Source organism: Glossina fuscipes, unplaced genomic scaffold (assembly GCF_014805625.2).
Source record: "Glossina fuscipes isolate IAEA_lab_2018 unplaced genomic scaffold, Yale_Gfus_2 2, whole genome shotgun sequence".
Classification (NCBI taxonomy): Eukaryota; Metazoa; Arthropoda; class Insecta; order Diptera; family Glossinidae; genus Glossina; species Glossina fuscipes.
The window spans coordinates 34,405,661-34,425,643 of NW_023998416.1; the positions used below are offsets into that span (position 1 = coordinate 34,405,661).

General features: G+C 35.1%; 1 protein-coding gene across 2 annotated transcripts in view; it reads right to left on the reverse strand.

Moving 5' to 3' along the window:
* Nucleotides 1–2,209: 2,209 nt before the first annotated feature.
* Nucleotides 2,210–19,983, reverse strand: part of LOC119632881 (kinesin-like protein CG14535) — a 60,289-nt gene continuing 42,515 nt past the window's right edge. For both annotated transcript variants that reach the window (XM_038026029.1, XM_038026030.1), the window contains exons 2-13: nt 8,792–8,969; nt 8,301–8,510; nt 8,035–8,128; nt 7,688–7,891; nt 7,091–7,285; nt 6,678–6,898; nt 6,248–6,395; nt 5,935–6,192; nt 4,397–5,867; nt 4,181–4,288; nt 3,900–4,085; nt 2,210–3,773 (exon numbers count right to left, since the gene is read on the reverse strand). In XM_038026029.1, the coding sequence (XP_037881957.1) occupies nt 3,185–3,773; nt 3,900–4,085; nt 4,181–4,288; nt 4,397–5,867; nt 5,935–6,192; nt 6,248–6,395; nt 6,678–6,898; nt 7,091–7,285; nt 7,688–7,891; nt 8,035–8,128; nt 8,301–8,510; nt 8,792–8,969 (3,862 nt within the window). In that variant the 3' untranslated portion in view covers nt 2,210–3,184. The remainder of the gene's footprint in view (nt 3,774–3,899; nt 4,086–4,180; nt 4,289–4,396; nt 5,868–5,934; nt 6,193–6,247; nt 6,396–6,677; nt 6,899–7,090; nt 7,286–7,687; nt 7,892–8,034; nt 8,129–8,300; nt 8,511–8,791; nt 8,970–19,983) is intronic.

Sequence of the window (19,983 nt, forward strand, 5' to 3'; positions counted from 1 at the left end):
GAACAAAACACACACACACATATATATATATATATATATATACACACTAATTTACTGTCACACATCCGTGTGTGTATTCGCTTACCAGTTATATGTTTCATTCATTTCATTCTATTCATTCATGCATATATCAGTCTTTTGTTTATATATATATACATACATTTGTGCATTGTATATTGTTGATATAATTTATATTAACAATTTGCTGCTGGCACAGATGCCATGAATTTTATATTTATTGTATATATAACGGACGGCTTACTTGTTTATTTGCATTGCTCGAGAGTTATCTGATTTAATCAATCGCATAACTTTTAAGTTATTTTAGTAAATTTATTCAATCGATCAATTTCCACAAAAAAAAAAGAAAAAAGTATATATATATGTATATATATATATATACATATGCATACCTTAAGTTAAAGGTACTTCAGTAATAATTCATTCCAGCATAACTGATTAAAAATGCGTAAAATGCTCTTAATAATCCTTTCTGCCGAATTAATTTTTCTAATTTTTGCAAGTTGTTCTTGCTGTTTTTCAAACGACAAATATTCTGCGATTATCTTATTATATGCTTGGGCGAAACTTATGAAGTTACGGCAATTTTGCTTAACTTATTATCAATAACAATTTTGTTATCCACCGCTCAAGCAGCCTGTTGTTATGTTGCTTGTGGCAATTTATCAGCATAAATTTTGCTCTTCGTTTGTTGCACAAAACCTGTGATGAAAACACTGCATCGCATAGGCTCATACAATGACATATTCAGCGTCGCGTAAAAAGCGTTTTAGTCCAATCCGCCCTTCCATCCAAACTTGTTTCGTGTAAGGATTGAGATCGTCATGCCTAAGCTTCCTCCTGATAGATTCTTAGAATAACATTTGTTTACCAGGCTTCAGAATAAACTAGACCAAGTCTATCCTTCCGTCCAACCTTTGTTCTTCTCTTTTTACAGACAACATCACTTTTTGGATAGGCATTGGAATAAAGTAGACGAAGTCTTTCCTTCTGTCAAACCTTTGTTCTTCTTGCTGCCATATACTAGATAACCATGTACAGTATCATTTTTTTGATCAGCATGCGAATAGACTAGACCAAGTCTGACCTTTTGCCCAATTTTTTTTCTTTTGCTGCCGTTTGAAAACTTTCCCGATAAACGGATATCGTAATTATATTTTCTTGATCGACATCAGAATGCATTTAGTCAACTTCACCCTTCTTGGCAACCTGTTTTTTTTTCGGCAGACCATAGTAGGCATTACTTTCACCGGGTAATTTTTACTGAAATTCCTCTGTTCATTTTTTCCTCTTAGTGAAAAGCTCATAAGTTATATATGATTGACCAGTGAGATATTGATGAAATCCGGCACACGTAAGCTTTTATAGAAATGCCGTTTGAAGACGCAGTACTTGCTTTCACATTTCTCAATATTTAAAAATATTACGCTGTTATGGTGCTACGTTCGCTTTCCTCGAAGGAGGAATACTTCAAAAGTCCACTCTATTAGGGAAGCGATCGAATAAATAATAAAACTATCTTTTAAAAATTTATTTTTATAAAATTATTTTTTTTTATCGCATTTATTTTATGTAATATTTTCCAATAATTTTTTATGTCTTAATTTATTTACACATTTATAATAATTTAAAGAATTTGTAAAAAAAAAAGATTAAGAAAATACTGACAGGAATTTTAAGTGAGTTTTCTTTCGGAAAACCAGCATAAAAGCTAGTTGAAGAGATGTTCAAGTTGCTGAATGTGAAGAGGAATTTAATATATATTTATTTATTTTTATAATTTTCAATTATTTATAATAATTTAGCCATTTAAATTACTGTGTTATGAGCTATAATTATATTTATAAATGGTTTTTAGTTGAAATTTATGCATGCATATGTGTATGTATGTATATTTGAGTTTATTTGTATTTATGTGTTTGTGTATATGTGTCTGTTTTAATATGTACGCGTTGGCTTGTATACGCCAAATTCGTGTTAAAATCATATTGACTTTTTTGTTTTGTAATAAATTTAATTTATTATAATAAATGTATCATAATACGTTTAAGTTCTTATGTATGGCATGACGCGTTCCCTTTTCCTTTTTTTTTTTTTTTTGTATATGCATTTCAATTATTATTATTATTATTATTAATGTATATACATATATATGTATATATATATATATATATATATAATATATATTTATTTTTTTTTGTTTTCTATGGAATCAATATAATAACTTTAGTAATCTATTCAACATAGTTTAAACAGGCAAAAACTGGCAACAAAATTATTTCATATTTCAATATATTTTTATTCTAATTACGGTACTTAAGTATATAAAATTTGTAGTTTACTTCAATGTATAAGTAGGCGTAGAAAGCTACTACAGCATAACATAACTGTTAAGTAGACTTAATTTGTCAACGTTTTTGTGAAATTATAAAGAAAGGATAGCACAAAGGAATAGAGCCGGAGATAATTTACAAAAGATAAAATGAAAAGCGATTGCGATTGGAGATTAAATTGCTAACGAGAAGCTACTTAATCCTCATCTTTCTTGCTAGAAAGGCTTGTTGAATATTTTTTACGTAACACATAGATTTTTCTAAATTTTCTTATAATTGCTCGTAGCGGAAACATAAGAAGCAACGAATGGTAGACATACACGGGAAGCACGTTTCAACAAAACGACTCGAAATTTATTTTCCTTATTACATATTAAAATAGAATCTCACTTATGCCCATGCTTCACTATTTTGTGCCTATAGTTTATTTATAGCTAAAGCAAAAGCTTCTAAACATATATTTCAGGCTTTGCTGAACAACGTAAAGCTTGCAAACATTTTTAGTTTCTATTTACCATAAGAAAATTTTAATATTTTTCCCCTAATTCCTATATCTATTTACTCATATCTATTAAAACAAAAAAAAGAACGAAAAAAATAAATAAATAAATAAATAAAAATAAACAAAATCGAAAAACATAAACGTTCTCAGTCATTTGTTTACCCCTAACGGAACTGTAAAATATTTTTAAAAACTGTTTGTAATAATATTGTAACACTCGTAAAAACATACAAATAAAAATTTGGCCACTTTACAAATCTAAATGCAATTATTATTGGTGGGTTCTTTCTTTGGGATAAAATTGGAGATTTTTCAAGTCTTCTCCATTTTAAAAATCGCTTACTTCTCCCTCTGTTTCTGGATAAGTACAGGTGAATGGATTCATCAACCAAGTGCACAAACCTTTGTCCTTTTGCTTTCTCTTCACTACTATACGATTGTGATGCTCTTTCGATAAGCCTGAAGTGAAGCTACTCTCGTCACTGTCACGTGCGGTGGCCACACTGTGATAGCCGCTTTCGGCTCTGCGTGAAATACCCGAATGCTTAGAAGTTCTTGGTGTGGAAGAATCGTGGCCACTATCGTAAGCTTCTGATGAGGTATTCAAAGGCAACAAAGGTAACTGTGATTGATTGGCTAACTGGAGCGAAGTAGATAATTGAGTTAGAACAACATCATCTTGCTCCTCATCAGGTTCAAAGGAGGGCCTCTTCGAGTTGGTGAGTAAAGCAGATTTTTCATCCACTTCGCCTATATTATCATGTTCTGCGCTACTAAACGGTTTTTCTAACTTAGGTAGATTGGGATCGGAAGCTCCATCTGGATGTCGAAGGGAGGCATATTGTTCCATACCAGCGATTTGCATAATACCATTCAAACTAGGCACACTTCCCTGACTGGGACTTCGGGAGGGCTGTCTAAAAAATAAAGAAAAAAACAAATGAATAAATAAAACGTTATGATAGCCCATTCCAGTGTTTATAATTCGTTCAATATTAAGAAGAAGATTTTCATTAGCGATTTGCATTTTGTTTGTCATTTACCTCGGAGTTGGAGGCCGATAAGGTGGTTCACTGCATACACTGCCAGGTCCAGTATTGAAACGGTAAGCAGGTTCACTGTATACACTACCCACATCGCAACCGGTACGGAATACTGGTGTCACCTCCGCCATAGCTAGCTGTGATGTAAATATCTCACGTAAACGCGCTAGTTGATCGAATTGGTTCCTGTCGAATTGTACATTTGACAAGGTAGTCGAAATATTATGGTCTTTTTCCTTTTCTAAAGCTAGTAAATTAATTATTCGTGCAGCAGTGCTTACCTCGTTCTTTCACCCATTGCACAATCACTAAACGCATCACCAGCCGCATGAAAACTTGAGACAATAGACATATTTTCGCAGTGACTTAAAGCAGCTAATGGATGTTCGCTGTAAATGCAAACACAAGCACGTAGAAATAAATTGATTTTATCTTACTCTTATGCACATGCATCCACTATTGTAGATGTTTTCGCTGCTTTTGCCGTTTTTACTTACCCTCCGGCCATAGTGCGCGCTATTTCCTCTTCCGTTACTTGCAATGCACAGTCGGACATGCCCATGCTACTGCTATGCGATTGTTGTGAATAATGATTCTTTGACCGACGTGATAATTGGGGTTGCTGTTGCTGCTGTGCTAAATGGTCCTCTTGCCGTCTAAGCTCTTGCTGCTGTTGCTGTTGTTGATAAAGAGATTCACGTGATACATGACGCGATAATATACGATGCAGACTTTCGTGCGAGATTTCGCGGGAACCTAGCGGCTCAATAAGCGGCAAAGCTGGTGGCACCTCAGATGGCCCACTATCCTGATCTTCATCACAGTCAGCTGCGTTTGTCTGCGAGTTCAATGTGTGCAATGCATGACCAGTGTCGGAAGCTGATGTTGTTGGTATGTAATGTTGTTGCTGCGTTTGTTGCATCTGATGACTATTTAATATGCCATAACCGACCGTGTGAGCTGTGTGCAGCGAATGCGTTGAATGCAATTCGGTTTCTTCGTTGACAAAATTGTTGTCGGATATGTAGTGTGTGCCAAGAGGTGGATGGGTTTGGGCGGAATTTTGTCGGTAATGTTGCGCTCCTCTTATTTCGGCTGGTGCTGAAGTATTGGTTGTACTAACGCCTGTGGTCAGACCCGTGGCGATGGAATTGATCAATTCCAGTTGACTATTACGCAATAAATGCTGGTCATTATTCAGTAGCAGTTGCTGTTGCTGATGCTGTAGACTTTGTGGTTGCAATTGTCTTGTACTGGTTGCATATAAATCGTCAGGATTATCTAATGATTTTTGTTTCAGTTGAGCCATATGATAGGTAATGTTTCGTAAATGTTGCGCTTGCTGCTCTCTATGATGATGGGTGGGCGACGATCCGGCCGAAGCGGTCTGGAAGACTTGTGAGGTTTGGTACTCAACCCATTGACGTATCATAGACTTTTTATGTGAATCCATAAAACCATAGCCCTGAATCTGAGACGGAGCGATTGGCAAATTGCCAGCCGTCAAAGAACGACTTGATTGTGATTTAGGGCCATCTATCCAAGTTTCACATTGTTTGACGTGATTTACTTCCCTTAACAAGTGTCGAGCTTCAGCTACCTTGGCTCGTGATATACGAGGACCGTCAACCCACTGCTCTTCACTAACCTGACGCATAGGACTTCCGTTACATTCCAAGGTTTCGTTTGTGCCCCCAACCCCGGGTCGTCGCAATGGAGAACCTTTTGGCGTGGGTACATTTGAACCCTTCGAACACATCATAGTAAGTCCAACGTGACGTAATGGGGAAGAGTTAGGATGTGACAAGGTTTTAACACTATGTACAGGTGAGAAAAATTGGGGTTGTTGTTCGTTGCTACTTGCTGAAGGAGTGGGGAGGGGTTGTACTTGATTAGGCGGTTGCTGTTGATTTGTTAGATTGCGATTAAAACTTCCAGAGCGTACCTGCGCAACAGGACTTTGGGGGGCTTTGGAGGTTAAATGTTTCGACGGTAATCTCTGAGTTATAGATAAACTAAAAAATCTGAAACTTACCCTTCAAATTAACTAATTTTTTTGCTGCACCTGGCACCTTACTAGGACTAGGCTGTTGCTTTTCTACGCCACTGCCCTTTAACGCTTTACTCATTACTCCACGATTATCACCACTACTTAAAGAAGGAAGATAAACTGGAGGGTGCTCACCATCAGTGGCATCATCACTAGGTCCCATATAAATTACTGTGTCGGCCGACAACTCTGAACTAGAGGGGTCAGCACCTGAACCAGCCGAAGATCCGGTTGATTGATGGCCTGTGCAGATTTCAGATGCACATATGCACTCATTAATTAAAAAACACCAACCTACCATTTAATCCACTTTGCAAACCATTCATTCCCGACTTATCAGCGCCGTTACCACCCCCACTGCCGCTTAAGGGGAATCGATGTTTTCGCCTTCGCATGCGATGTATGCGTGACGCTAATTGTATGGTCGTTAAAGCATCTGTATGCGACTGAAATTATGAAATGCAAAACCTAGTCATTGCACAGAGTAACGACTACCGACTAACTCCCCTTTTTAGGGGAGGTAGGTGTTCGAGATTTATGAATAGAAACACAATAATCATCGTATTGTGGAACGAAATAAAAGGATTTTGACAACATACATTAAATTTATCCCCTTGAACATTCATTAGCACGTTCATGAGGCTACATACACTCCATCCAACACATTCTCTCATCGGAATCACAGGATAGGAAATTAGTTATGAAAGTATGTCCTTTCATTTACTTACCTGTGTATGCATAACATGAGCCATAATGGCGACATGGCACGTCAACGGAGCTAGACAGTCTTTTAGCAGTGGCGTCAATGGATGATCCTTATTGGGTGGATGACGTTGACCACTTAAAATGGCCAATAATATATTACCGATACCGGACAGCGGCAGACCACCATTACGATTTGCACAAGCACCCAAATCAATGAGATGCAAACGACTTCTGCCACCCGCCACTGCCCATCGGATCAAACGAACCAACAATGAATTGTAATGCAATGCAAAATGAATGAAGATATTAAATTTTAAATGTGTGCAAGAATGTTTGCACGGATATGTGTAAGAGCAGAGGAATATTCAATAGTCATAACTTCATCTTCAACAATTTGCCATTTTGTGCAGATGTGTAAAGCAATGCAGATACTTACCGCCACCTTTACGTGACAAGCTGTACTGGTAGACATGTAATGTAAATATCATAGCAGGCTCAAGACTACCTTGCGGTCGTCCAGTCAAAGCAGCATCTAGGAACAAGGCAGCTCGCTCAGCAGTAGGAGCACGTAATTCAGTAGGACCACCCAAAAAGTCATCCCGCAAATAAACCCCCGGAGAATCATCAGAGTCTATTTGTTTTTCATTTCAAGTGTGGTAAAGGGACCGAAGAAAGAAATAACCATGTAACAAGCATGCAGAAGAGAAAAGCATTGTGGATAAATTACAAAGAAATTACGTCATATTGTGCTTGCTTTACTAAGATAATGGTTTGATGTAGGATGGTCGAAATGTGTAAAATGTGGGATAAAATTAGTGAGAGAAAATAAAACGTGAGAGATGTCTTTGATATCTAAATACATATGTTTGGTCGCATGTGTTCAATTGTGTTTGGTTTAAATGTGACCGCAGTTTATTAAGTCTTAGCGTTCAAAAGACAGGGAGAGTTCACATATTTTAAAAGGATCTAAGTGAGATAGTTTCAAGCATTTTTTTAAAGGAAGCAAATCGATTACACAACTCATAGAACTTACCAGTGGCATGAGCGGCCAATAAATCCTTGGGCGTTGAATCTGGCTTAGTGGCACTCACACCCAAAGCACTAACTCGCACAGAGAAGCGAGCGCCACTTTTTTGACGTCGTTCATTAATGCCCTTGTACAACCAAGAAATTGCACATGGAATAGCACCTAGTTCACTGGGCGGATTAACGGTACCTAACATTGTTTTTGTCTGGCCTGGTCGTGGGATAAACAAAACATCACGTGCGAAATAAGCATACAGTACAAGTACGTTAAGTAATGAATTGCAAAAACGTGCAAAAACAATTTATTGCAACTTCCGTATCAAGGTTGAGCAGGCAAACAATTATAGAACTTACCGGAATTAGGATAACCAATGGTAAGCAAACAACCATCGGAGCCTTCCAAAACTGCTGGTATTACCTCCGACAAAGCCGAAGCACACACATCAGACTGAAGTTAACGAAAAGTGGAATGAAAAAATAACAAAAAAAAAAGGGAATAAGATTTATGAAGAGAAATGAGCTTTTTATGTTCAGTCCAGTCAAGAGGACGGACATGTGAGAAGTTACTTATATAATCTATAGTAAACATGTTATTCAGCAAACTAATAAACTTGACTCACCTGTTGATCGTCTGTTGTAAATAGACTATCGAAAGCAAACATTTTAGGCGCTGCTACCATGGGCCCGCGTTCTTGTGAGGTAGATACAGCCACGGTTGAAATGGCTGCTGGATCGGTTAATGTAATTTGCCTTTTTTTCTTATCTACCATCATGAAGTGTGGATTGTCAGCATCTGTATGAACATCTGCTACACGTAGCATTACTTTAACCTATTACATAACCAAACAAACGAAGCTCAAACATATTTCGTTTTTCATAATTCATTATTAAGAATCAAATGAGTAGCTTATTACTTATCATACATGACCAACGCGATTACAATCTCAGCAGGTACAATTTAGTAACTGCCCATTTTTTCTTTTCATAACAGTTTCCGCTTCAACTGGTAATGCAATTTTGTAAATCAGTATCTTGTTTTCTTTCCCTTTCTTTTCTGTTTTATTCAGATTCATACATAATTTTCATAAATAACCGACATATATGCACTTACCTTGCCTAGACCGTAATTTTCTTTGTTGGCCAAACGTCTAGCCACACCGGGTGGCATGGGAGGCGGTGCTCTTTGTAGGGCACCACAAAAACCACCATTACGTGTGGAAGAGTTGGCTGACATGTCAGTGGTGCGTGACGACTTTAGCGATGTGCCTTGTGCAAGTTTTTGTGCTGCTCTGTAAGAATTGAACGACATAAAAGAGATGAATAAAGAATATTATATTTCGGTTACTTGTTTACATGTTTGTAATATGTATCTTTGTACATTTAAACTTTGTTCCTTTGCCTAATAATTATATGGTTTTCGATATGAGTGAGTGAGAAAATTCTCTATTAAGAGAATTAATTGACAACTTTGCAAAATACTTTACTTGTTTATTTTAGCGGAAAATTCAATATGGGAGCGGGTTAAACAGTGGTATGACATCAAAACAACACCTAACGAGCATGCTCTCTTTTCCCACACGCACACGAACGCGGGATTAAATATTATATATATATATATCAAATTTGCGCCAATCATTTGTCTGCGAGAAGACTATTCTAAAAGGCCAAAAGCCCTTGATTATGAGAAAGCGCCACTCCCTTGTGCTATCGGATCGATAAGATAATATAATGCGACAGTCAAACACTTTCGCGTCCATCTTGCGAACTTGAGTACGACCATCATGAAAGTTTCCGTTGCCAAACATAGCACAGGCATATAAAGTGTCGAAGGCGGCCTTTGTATTACAAAGCCCCTAACAGAGGCTTATTATCGCAGTTTATTATCACACATTTTCCAATGATCAAAGAAGATAAATCTGTGTGTGCCAGCCACCTTAATTCAAGAAATAAAAAGAAAAGGGAAAAAATCGACATGACAATCCAGGGGCCTTCCATTAGGTTCGTCACCAAGAATAGAGCCATGTCGTTTATAAACTTTTTTAAGGCTTTGTATGCCAAATGAAATGAAATCTTTCATTTTTCTCACGGGTATATTTAGGTCGATTGGAGAAGTTTTTTGTTTCGTGATTTAATAAAATATTGAAATGTTTTTCCGCAACTACTCAGATTATGAATCCCACTTCTTTGATGGGAGGCGGTATTAACTGATTTCGTCGAGTCAATCTGCTAAAAAAGGAGTTTAATTAAAGCGTCATATGCCAGAAACGGGTAGAATTGCGATTAGACTACTCTTGGTTATTGCATCACCAGGTTTCCAGAAGAAATTTATCTCACACACACAATCATTCCGTCACTAGATGAATTGCCTGATTTAACCCCATTCTCGAAACTCAGAAGGCGATCGTTCAAAAACCTTTTCGTTTCGAATAGAAAATTAAAGCGTTTAACTACAGTGTCGAAAATTGAAACATACATCCGGGTGTAGAGTTGAACGGGATCAATTAAATTTTGAAGCCACAGCCGACTATTTGCTTTCTTCATCTCCTTTTTAAATTAATAAAGAGAAATAAACAGTTTGTTCTATTAGTCTATAAAGCCATCAAATTTAATATATAATCGGAATAAAAACTTTTTCATCAATGGGTAAATTTTGTTATCACACGAAACACGACAACAAGTTTTAACATTTAAATGAGTGAAGCATGTTTTTTTCCTTTTGATTTGATTTGGAAAATGCTCGTATATATGCTCGCATATAGTGTGAGATTTTATTGAGTTGAAACGCTAAACATCTTTTCTACGAAACAAGCAAAAAAAAAAAAAAAAAGAAAGGAAAGCGGTGTTGTTTGCTTGTTCTTTGACCTCTTTTCCATTCTTTATGAATTATTTTTATTGAACTGTCAAACTGACAGACGATAAAATAAAACAATTTCTTTATATATTAATTATTAAAATGGTCGAAAGTGCAAAATCATTTCATCCGTGGAAAGAGTATAAAAATATTGAAAAAAGAATTTTACTCTCTCTCCACGCTAAGCGCACAAACATACACCGTGTATAGACTGTGTGATGTACGTTTTAAACGTCATGTTGTGTTGTGACTGCCTACTTAAACGTCAAACTCAATATAAAACATAGTTTCTTTTTCGATTTTGTTTTTCTATGTAGTACTTTTTGCTGTGTTTTTCGATGTCACTCTCTAGTACAAGTGCAGGGAAGTCAGACAGGTGTCAGTTGTACTTTCATTCTGTCATGGTTTTTTCTTAAAAACAATAAAAGCAAAAATATATTTCCCGACGAGATGTGGAAGAACAACAAAGAAGAGCCGGATCAGCATTAAAAATTTATAAACAAATATAAGTTAAAAGGTTTTATATATACTACAACTAAATGCACCGCACGTAAAGCCAATTTCAATTTCGAATATCGTTCTTTTCCTTTTTGCTTTTAAAGCTTACGTAAGTTAAACTTTTTTTTAAAATACGGATTTCATCGGCACAAGAAGCAAATTTGATTTATTGAAAGGGTATATAAACATAACTAACTGAAAGGTAGAAACGATTAATTTTTGTCTCATTTGTGCTTACGCTGTAGCCGCTTGTAATTGTAGTCTACAAAAGCAACCAAGTCCATCTACGGACCTGTCCACAATTTCCAAATAATTTCTGGTTTTTCCCTTTTTGTTAATTACAGCCTGAACATTGAAGAGTTCCCTTTCTGTGGGTTCATGCTTGACGTTAAAATTTTCTCTGAGAAGATCGCTTCCTCAAGTTTAAAAACCAGTTAAATCGGATGTCATTGGCAATTACCTGAAATTCCGGAAAATATAAATAAAGTATAGTATGTAAGTCAAAAGAATGTAGTTTGTACAATCACAGGCGAATCGTAGAGAATTGTGATTTCCAAAGTGGCAAGTTTGGTCAAGAGAGGAAGGGAGAGGGGATGGATTTCCGCACGTAGTAGTATTTTAAATCAACAGAAGATTTCTCCCGTAAAGAGCCATTGCTTCAAGTGCTGTGCGTTTAAGTACCGCTGAGAATAAACCTCGCCCACGTCCACAGCGTCAGTTAGTCGACGCCGTTCGGTAATGGAATCTATTAACTGGATTTGTCAAGCCAGCAGTGCTTTCAACCAAAACATGGTGTGGATCGATGTGAGTTCCTCTTCAACAATTATTCAAAATTTCTAATTATCATTATTGACTTTTATTAAATGTAGTATTAAAGTTGGGAAGGAGACCAAATCGAGCAAAGCCGATAAAAGTAAGCCATACACTCACAGCACAGGTTGACTACATTTGCGTAGACTTTTCATTGTGAAAGCAACAATCATACAATTTACGAACTTTTTCCTGTTGGAAATCATCTATGGATGCAGCCATGACCGCATAAGCAGCACATAATTAACCATAAGAAGCATTGGTTTTAAGAATGGAACGTAAAACTATTACTATAGTTTAGTTCAATTTTTCTCCTGCTGAGGCGTTTCGTACTCTATTTCTTTGTCCGAAAAATAACTCGTATCTTTGGGGTGGTTTTTTCCTGCATAAACTATTTTGTTTCAATTATTCAAACTTTGTAAAAAAGTTTTGACATAAGTTAAACTATACTTTGAAATAAAAGGGATTTTTTTTTTCTAAATCCCTTGTACGTGCACTTATGCGTGTTTAAATGCATTTTTCTCTAATGGTAAGTGTGTGCGTGCTACTCGAGTGCCTACAACATTATATGTACATAGGACGTTGACGCTGTGTGATATAACAAATATTTCTAATGAAACTAAATGTTGAATTTATTCATTTATAATGATTGAGGGAAAGAATGACAGCATTAGGATAACAGACGTATTTCGCAGGATAATTTTAGTCTCATGGTTATTCTTTTTATTTATAACATCGTTCTCTTTACACTTCATGACATTCTTAGCTTATTCTCACATTTTGCACGGTATATCTTCTGCGCCTGTAAAGGTAAAGGGTGGGAGGAAAACCACGCAAAATGATTGAAAATTAATATATCAGCAAAATAATCTCAAAATTGTGGCAATGAAGAGAAATTTTAAGAATTTTCTTTATAATAGGATGAAGGTGGCCGTGCCAAAGTGTTAAATGATCTAAACATCTTTTGATTGTCCTATTTTCCGAACATAGTCATATAGCCCTGTGTAACGTGTACTTGAAACTTTTTCTAGCGGCATACGAAATAACTCCACAAATTTTCGTTCTTTTCATTCAAATTTTTTTCAATACCTCTAATATAACATTCTCCAATGGAAAACATAAGGAGGGATTTGACAATAAGTTACTTTAAGCTTTATATATTGCGAAATGATTCCGTTCTTATTTAAATATTATCTAATCCCCAAAATGTCATTAAAGTATCGAAATCGAGCACTTATCGTGCTGGCTGTAGGGACTTAAACTAAGCGATTTTTTCTTAAATTTAAATCTGCCCACCGAGCCCTTTGAATTAAAGTAAGTGATTCCGAGTAGGGTTAAAATATCTCATGGTCTTGAATATTATCATTCTACACAAATTCCTTGCATTTCAAAAATTACTTGCCTCGTTTAGGCTGATAGGGTCATATTATGTCTGCTTGCCTACTATATGAACCGTTTATTGTGAAATTTGAGCAAGTTTATTTTTGCAAAAAATGGAACTTAACGATAATTGCAAAAAAAACTTTTCTTACTCTATTTGTCTGCAAATAATTTATAATCAAAAAAATTCAGATTAGTGGATACTTCGAGGGTGGAATATTTAACTATCAACGGCGAATGTAAAATTGAAACTGCTCCAAGTCTATTTTATCTACTTGAAATTCAATTGATAAACCTTTGCGGGAAGACGAAGATCTAGTGGTAAACAATTTAGAGAAGTATTTCGAATTATTCTTTGATTCATAAAAAGCACTAGGCAAAGTGGACATGTATGCTTGCTCCCCTTGTTTGAAACCAGAAATTAAGGTAGATGAAACTTGTCTAGCCGCTTAGTAATGACATAAATATTGTTAACTTCAAATTTCTATTGTCAGGGCATGTGTTCAACAATCGTAAATTGGGTGTGGTAGAAGTGACTATCCGGAAAGCAAATTCCTTGTATATCCCCCACGATTACTGTAATACTTCTGTGGAATGAATAAATGTTTATATAATCTTGAATAATATTTTGTTTTTGTTGTTAAAAAAGGCTGATACTACTGAAATATTTTCCCTTTCAGTATCGCTTACAATGTGATCCATGAACTTTAAAAATGAGGCGAGTCAGTTTAAAAATTTAATTTTCTTAAGCAGCGCTATTAAGGCTATTGTGGACAATAAACATACATTATCTGATACCATAAAATACAAAAAATATGTGTACCAATGCTTAAAAACATTTTGTAAAATATTGCAATCCAACAATACATATTTATTTTCTAATCCGAGACTTGTTTAGGTTCAACTTGTGTTATTAGTTTCTTTCTCGTCGCTATTTGCAGTTTTCTGTTATCCGCTTGAGAGCTATTTTTATAGTCGCGATCGACGTGTTTTGGATTGGCAGAAAATTTGAGTCATGTACGTGTGCCTGTACTTATGCGTGTTCTTAAGTCTTCTAGAAGCTTTCAAAAAGGCGTAAATTGAGATGAAAATGGAAAAATAGAACCAAGGATGACCGAAATAATTTGCAGAAATCGCTATAATTCTAAATAATTTCCTGTAGTAGATCACAGCCTACAGAAGATATCGATAAGAAAGTTCGCAGTGTTGCTGCGAATAAGAAAAACTGTTCAAAGTGACAGGCATCCAAGAGTCGTTTCAATCCAAGTAAAACTTTTTACTCCTTTTTTCATTAAAATTAAAAAAAAAAAAAAAAAAAGACAAAAACCAACTTTTATGGTTTTAATATGTGTGCATGTGAGCGCTTGTGTTTCTCAGTAGTATAATTACATTTTAATATTTTGCAGTGCATGCGTGCTTTTTTGCATGCATCGCGGCCAGCATAAACCTTCCCGCAAAACCCAAACCTTAATTTTTGTTTTTTAATAAATTGTTGTAATTTTCACGCATTCACTCGTTATTTATTGAAAAAAAAAAAAAAGAAACAAGTAAAGAGAAAAAACAAGAAAAGCGAAAAAGCAAAGCAAACTGCGAATCCTTAAAAAAATTAAGAGAAACAATTTTTAATTAAACTTTACATTCGGAGCCGTTAATGTGCTGTAAATCATTTTCGTGCCATCTATCATGGGCTCACAGATTTATGCAAGTGAGATACGTACACGCATATGTGTATCTATTACGTGCAATTATCACTGGTTTATAATCCACTAACCTATGACATAAGTGGATGCGTATAACATAACACAGCGATACAAATCAATGGTCGCTGCCTTATTTTATTAAATTATAATAAAAGTAAATTGACAGAACTGCGGGAGCACAAAACGGCAAAGCGAACCGAACTTTAAATAAATAAATCGATTGCTGTGTTTTTGAAACACTTTATTAAAGTTTATTAATAGCTTTATTCGACCGACACTATTGCACGAAACTAAATATTTTAACATGTCATCGGTAAAAGCTTACGGTTGTCTGGCTGCCTGCCTGTTTGTCTGTCTGTCTGTCTGTCCATTTGCTAATTAGCTATAAAAATGTTATTTTATAGTCAGTCATCTATTTTACGTAAAATACAATTATGGAGATTAAGCAGCCTTTCAAGCCATATTTTAATGGACATTTTGTATGCAGTTCTCTGGACATATGTACAAGTGTCTGGCTATTTGGTTAGCAATGATTCAAAGCTAATTAATATTGACAAACCTTTGCAATATGCGAAACATAACAATTAAACTTTGAATTCTTTATTTTGTAATAAAAAGGAATTAAAATTTTTTGCTTTTAAGCCTTTTTTTTTTAGTGTTGACATAATAACCCTTTTACGTTGCAATTTATCTGCGAGGTTGCGAAACACGCAAAACGATTTGCGCACACGGTCTTTACAAACTTTAAACTTAATCAGTCGTTCCTTTTTTCCTTTTTGTGTTTTTCAACTCAACAGCGCCGGTTATGTTTGACCTTTTCTCACCCCAGTAAGTAAGGGTCACAAACCCATAATGACCGTTATGGAGGTAGCTATTGAAAGTGAGGCTGATTTACAACTACAAGCGGCGATGGTAATAAAACGGAAAGGTAGAGAAAATTGCAATTTTTAAAAAGGGAACTAAAACAAATAAAAAAGCGAAAAATGTAAAGAAAACCAAATTGTGTCGATGATGTTTAGTGGATTTACAAAAAAAAAAAGAAACAAAGTAACCATAGAAATAAAAGAAACTCAAGCAAGTTTACTCCTTTAAAGGTTCTCATGATTGTCATCATTTAATGGACTTTCTCATGGAACTCTTCGTTTATTCTAATAATCTTCAACAATTGCTTACCATATGTTAATTTGTTACTTTTCCTTGAAATATCCAGAAGTACTCGGTACAATGAACCAGGTGGCTCAATATGAAACCGAAATTAAATACAAAGTACATGAAAACCATTAAAGTGTATCTTCAGGGTAATGCCCACTGCTAGCTATACATTTTCACCCTTTGTCTAACAAGTCATAGATACCACACCTTTAGAAATCTCCCACTTTTGTCATTCTGTATGACCAATCATAGACCAAGTCGTTTCATCTAAAAACGGCTTCCTTTTCTGTCGTTCGAAAAAAAGAAGAATGTTGTCGGCGAATGCTCTTTTGTTTTTGTACAAAGGTCGATATGTTCAACGCCATTACAAGCTGTGGTTTGTTGTGAAATTTATACTGTTGCGAATGGCAAAACTGTTGTTAGATGTCAGGAAGAAATCGCGCCAATGACGCAATTTGGCAATAATTACATTCTCAGCTAAGGCTACCTGCGAGCCAACTCCGGTTTCATAATTACATATCTTACAGCACCCTCTGCGCAATGAGCATAAACAAAGTTTCATTAAGAGGTTTTTAGGTTTTTGTCTAGGTCTTGGGACAACCTGTATATAAATATGTATAAATAAAATTAAACGTCTATGTAAGAAAATAAAGCAAGACATTTGTTGACATTATTTTTGTCATCTTTCTAGGTAGTCCGTGTCGAAAGGGTAACAGACCCACGAGCGGCTCCAATGCCCAAAACTCTGTATATGAGTGTTAGCTAACATTGCTTTTTTTCCATACATCAAATTTTGACTGGGTTGTCTTTAACTCGAAAAACTATGCGCCGTAGAGATAAACCGTAGCAGCAATATTCGTTTATGCCCACCAATATGGGATTTAAAGTGGCAGTGTGGTTTTTTGACGTTCCGTTTACTAGCATTTTTTAAGTTCGGTGAGGATTCCACAAAAATATTTTATTGAATTTCTGTCCAATCATTGTCTATTTCTGTGGTTATGCGAATCACATAATTGAAATACAAAAATATGAGAAATTTACATAAGAGAGAGAAACAGACAAAAAATTTAAGCACAAAATTCTTATGCCTTCGAGCATGTAAATCAATAGGCTTTGTGTTGTTGGTATGATTACTTTTCTTCAAAAACCCGAAATGTTTTTTATTTTCTTTTCTCCCTTTGCATTTCCAATTTTCAATTTCTACTCCAACTTGTTATTGTATTCCAAAAGTCGAGCTTACCCACGCATGGGGAAAAAAAAACAAACGACAAGTTTTCTGGATGATTGCCATTTGAAAATAAAGTTGCTTAGAGCATTGATGATGATGGGGGTAAAATGCTCTCATTCTTCAACTGAACTAAATTCAAATACAATGCTTTACCATATGCTTTCACCATGACGATGATATTTAATATTATCGAAAGGGGGCTTTTTTAAGACGACGTCAAGCCTGTCTGTTTAAACATATTGAGAAAAAGCTTTAAAAGAACATATATTGTAAGACCCTAAAAAAATTAACCAGTCATTCGTCCGTCAATCCATTCAAATAATAATAAGAATTTCTTCAAACTTGAAGAAATATGAACTGGGGTTATGGTATTGCCTTTGCAGTATTTAGGTAAATCCATCGCAAGCTTCCTCGCCATCTTTTATCTTAAGTTGAGTTGGGTAGTGTTCTTGTTTGCTTACAAATATCTTTGTTCGAACGAGCAAGCTTTGTAAAGCATTTTCTATAAAATGCTATAATTTTGTAGTGATATTTCGCTTTCATTAGATTTATTCTGATGATGACCTCAATAAATTTTTCTTCATGTTTGCAGGTTGAAAAATTTAGGATATTCTTATATCCACCACCAAAATATGGATTTGCAGGACTAAAAAGAAAGACTCTAGTGACTCGAAACCTTATGTTCTTCATTAGTATTATATTCTAAATCGACTTAAGCATGTTCGTCTGTCCGTCTGCCCCACTGCCTATTTATCCAATATCCTATGTCGCAAAAAGAGAGACATCGAGTACAAATTCGCAAAAATATTGGAAATTCTTGCACGTTGGCTCTTATCGAAAATGCGTTAGATCAGTCGAAGGATCTCTATAGTGAAAAATAAATTGTAAATACCTCTAAACTGTGACAGAGACACGACAAACATTTTCATGTAGTTTTATAAAAATCGCTCGTGCAGAATATTAAAATTTATATATCGTTTTCAAAAAAAGACATTTTCTCGAAAAAAAAGGTGGTCAAGATAAAAGATTCGGTCACAGCTGAATGTAATCTTCCTACTTGCTTATTTTTGTGAACCTACGTTCCTTGGAGCAACATATGGAAACTTTACACCTTCTTAATGCTTAAAGGATTTCCTTATTGGATGGTGTCAACATTTACTCACTTTTGATCTCAAGCAGTCTTTGCTTTCTTCTAAGCAGAACATCATTGCTTTATTTTAAAAGCATTATTTAGTCGTCAAAATTTGCATATGGCTGTCTGTGTTTTCCAATTACGTTTAATGTATTCATATACATAGTCAATATTATGATGACATGAACTTTATTATAACACAAGCAATGAAATTTATCGCTGCCTTCTAAGCAATGTATTGCTTGCCACAGTAGCTTTTTACTGGGTTGACTAGATGGACCCTAAAAAATATTGGAGTCATATTCCCATTATCTCGTTTTTCTTTACATAAATTTTCCGCGTCACAAGTTTCTAAACGATTTGCACCGGTTTCTAAAATTGAACTGAAGTATTGAAATCTTTTTAATTTTCTTACTTAAACTGCTTACTAAACTAAGGGACAACAGGCTCAGCTTAAGCCTGTTGAGAAAGCAATCAAGGCAGTCAGGAATGCTAATATTTTTGGTAGGATTACTTATTTTTATTCCTTGTTGTTACAAAAAGGAATAACCGAATAAGCGTAAATCCGTGTTTCTGTAAGGATAGATTATAAAAATTGTAAATTTATTCAAAAGTCTCTTACAGCAGCAGCAACAACAAAACGTCATTACTGAAAATCAAAGTTAATTGATGTTTAATGCTTTTCCTCATTTTCCGTTCGTAAATCTCTTTTCCTCTCAACTTTCACTTCTTTGCAGTTAAATAGCATTAGTAAACATATCAAGTTTCCAGAGAGCGAGGGGTAAGTGAGATGCTAGAATTTCCCTGCAATCATTCTTTTCTCGAAATTGTCTAATAATTGGGTGTAAATGACTGGCAATATTTTTTTTATTTTTAGATATATATATATTTTATTTTGCTGTTGCAAGGCTTGTTGTTTTACTAGCATTTAATTTAGTTAATTTCTTCACTTGCATTGGTTTTGAACACGAAACCCAGACAAATATTAAAAAAAAAGGCAGGACCAACTGCCTGCTATTAGTTTTTCTGAGGGAGAAAGCGTTTAAAAAGTGAAAGTAAAAATTGTTGGTTATATTAAGTGGCGCCATTTATCATGACTAAACGCACTTTACTACATAGCAAATGCTTTATTTGCATGACAGGGTTAGAGCGTCAAATATCCTGCTGTTTGTAAAGTTAAATTGAAATTAATCCCAAAGATATTCGGTCTCGTTGCAAAGTGAAAGTGCTATGCAGAGAAAGTGAAATACTTTCAAAAATGAGAGAAAATCTAATGTAATAAAATAAGCGAAAGGTGATTTTTTATCAAATGTTAAAACTTCGGTTAAATGAAACGAATTTTTCACCAATTTTTTAGCGCTTAACTCTATCATTGCTGCGGTTTAAATAATTGAAATGTTTTTCGTTTAATTGTGCTATCTATCATACAAAAATGATGAATGAATCATTCAGGGGATGAATGCTTTACGTGTAATACGATGATGATCAGAAAGAAGTAGAGAGAGGAAAAGGGATAGGAAGTGAGAACCATCGCACAGCCAGTGAAGTGAAT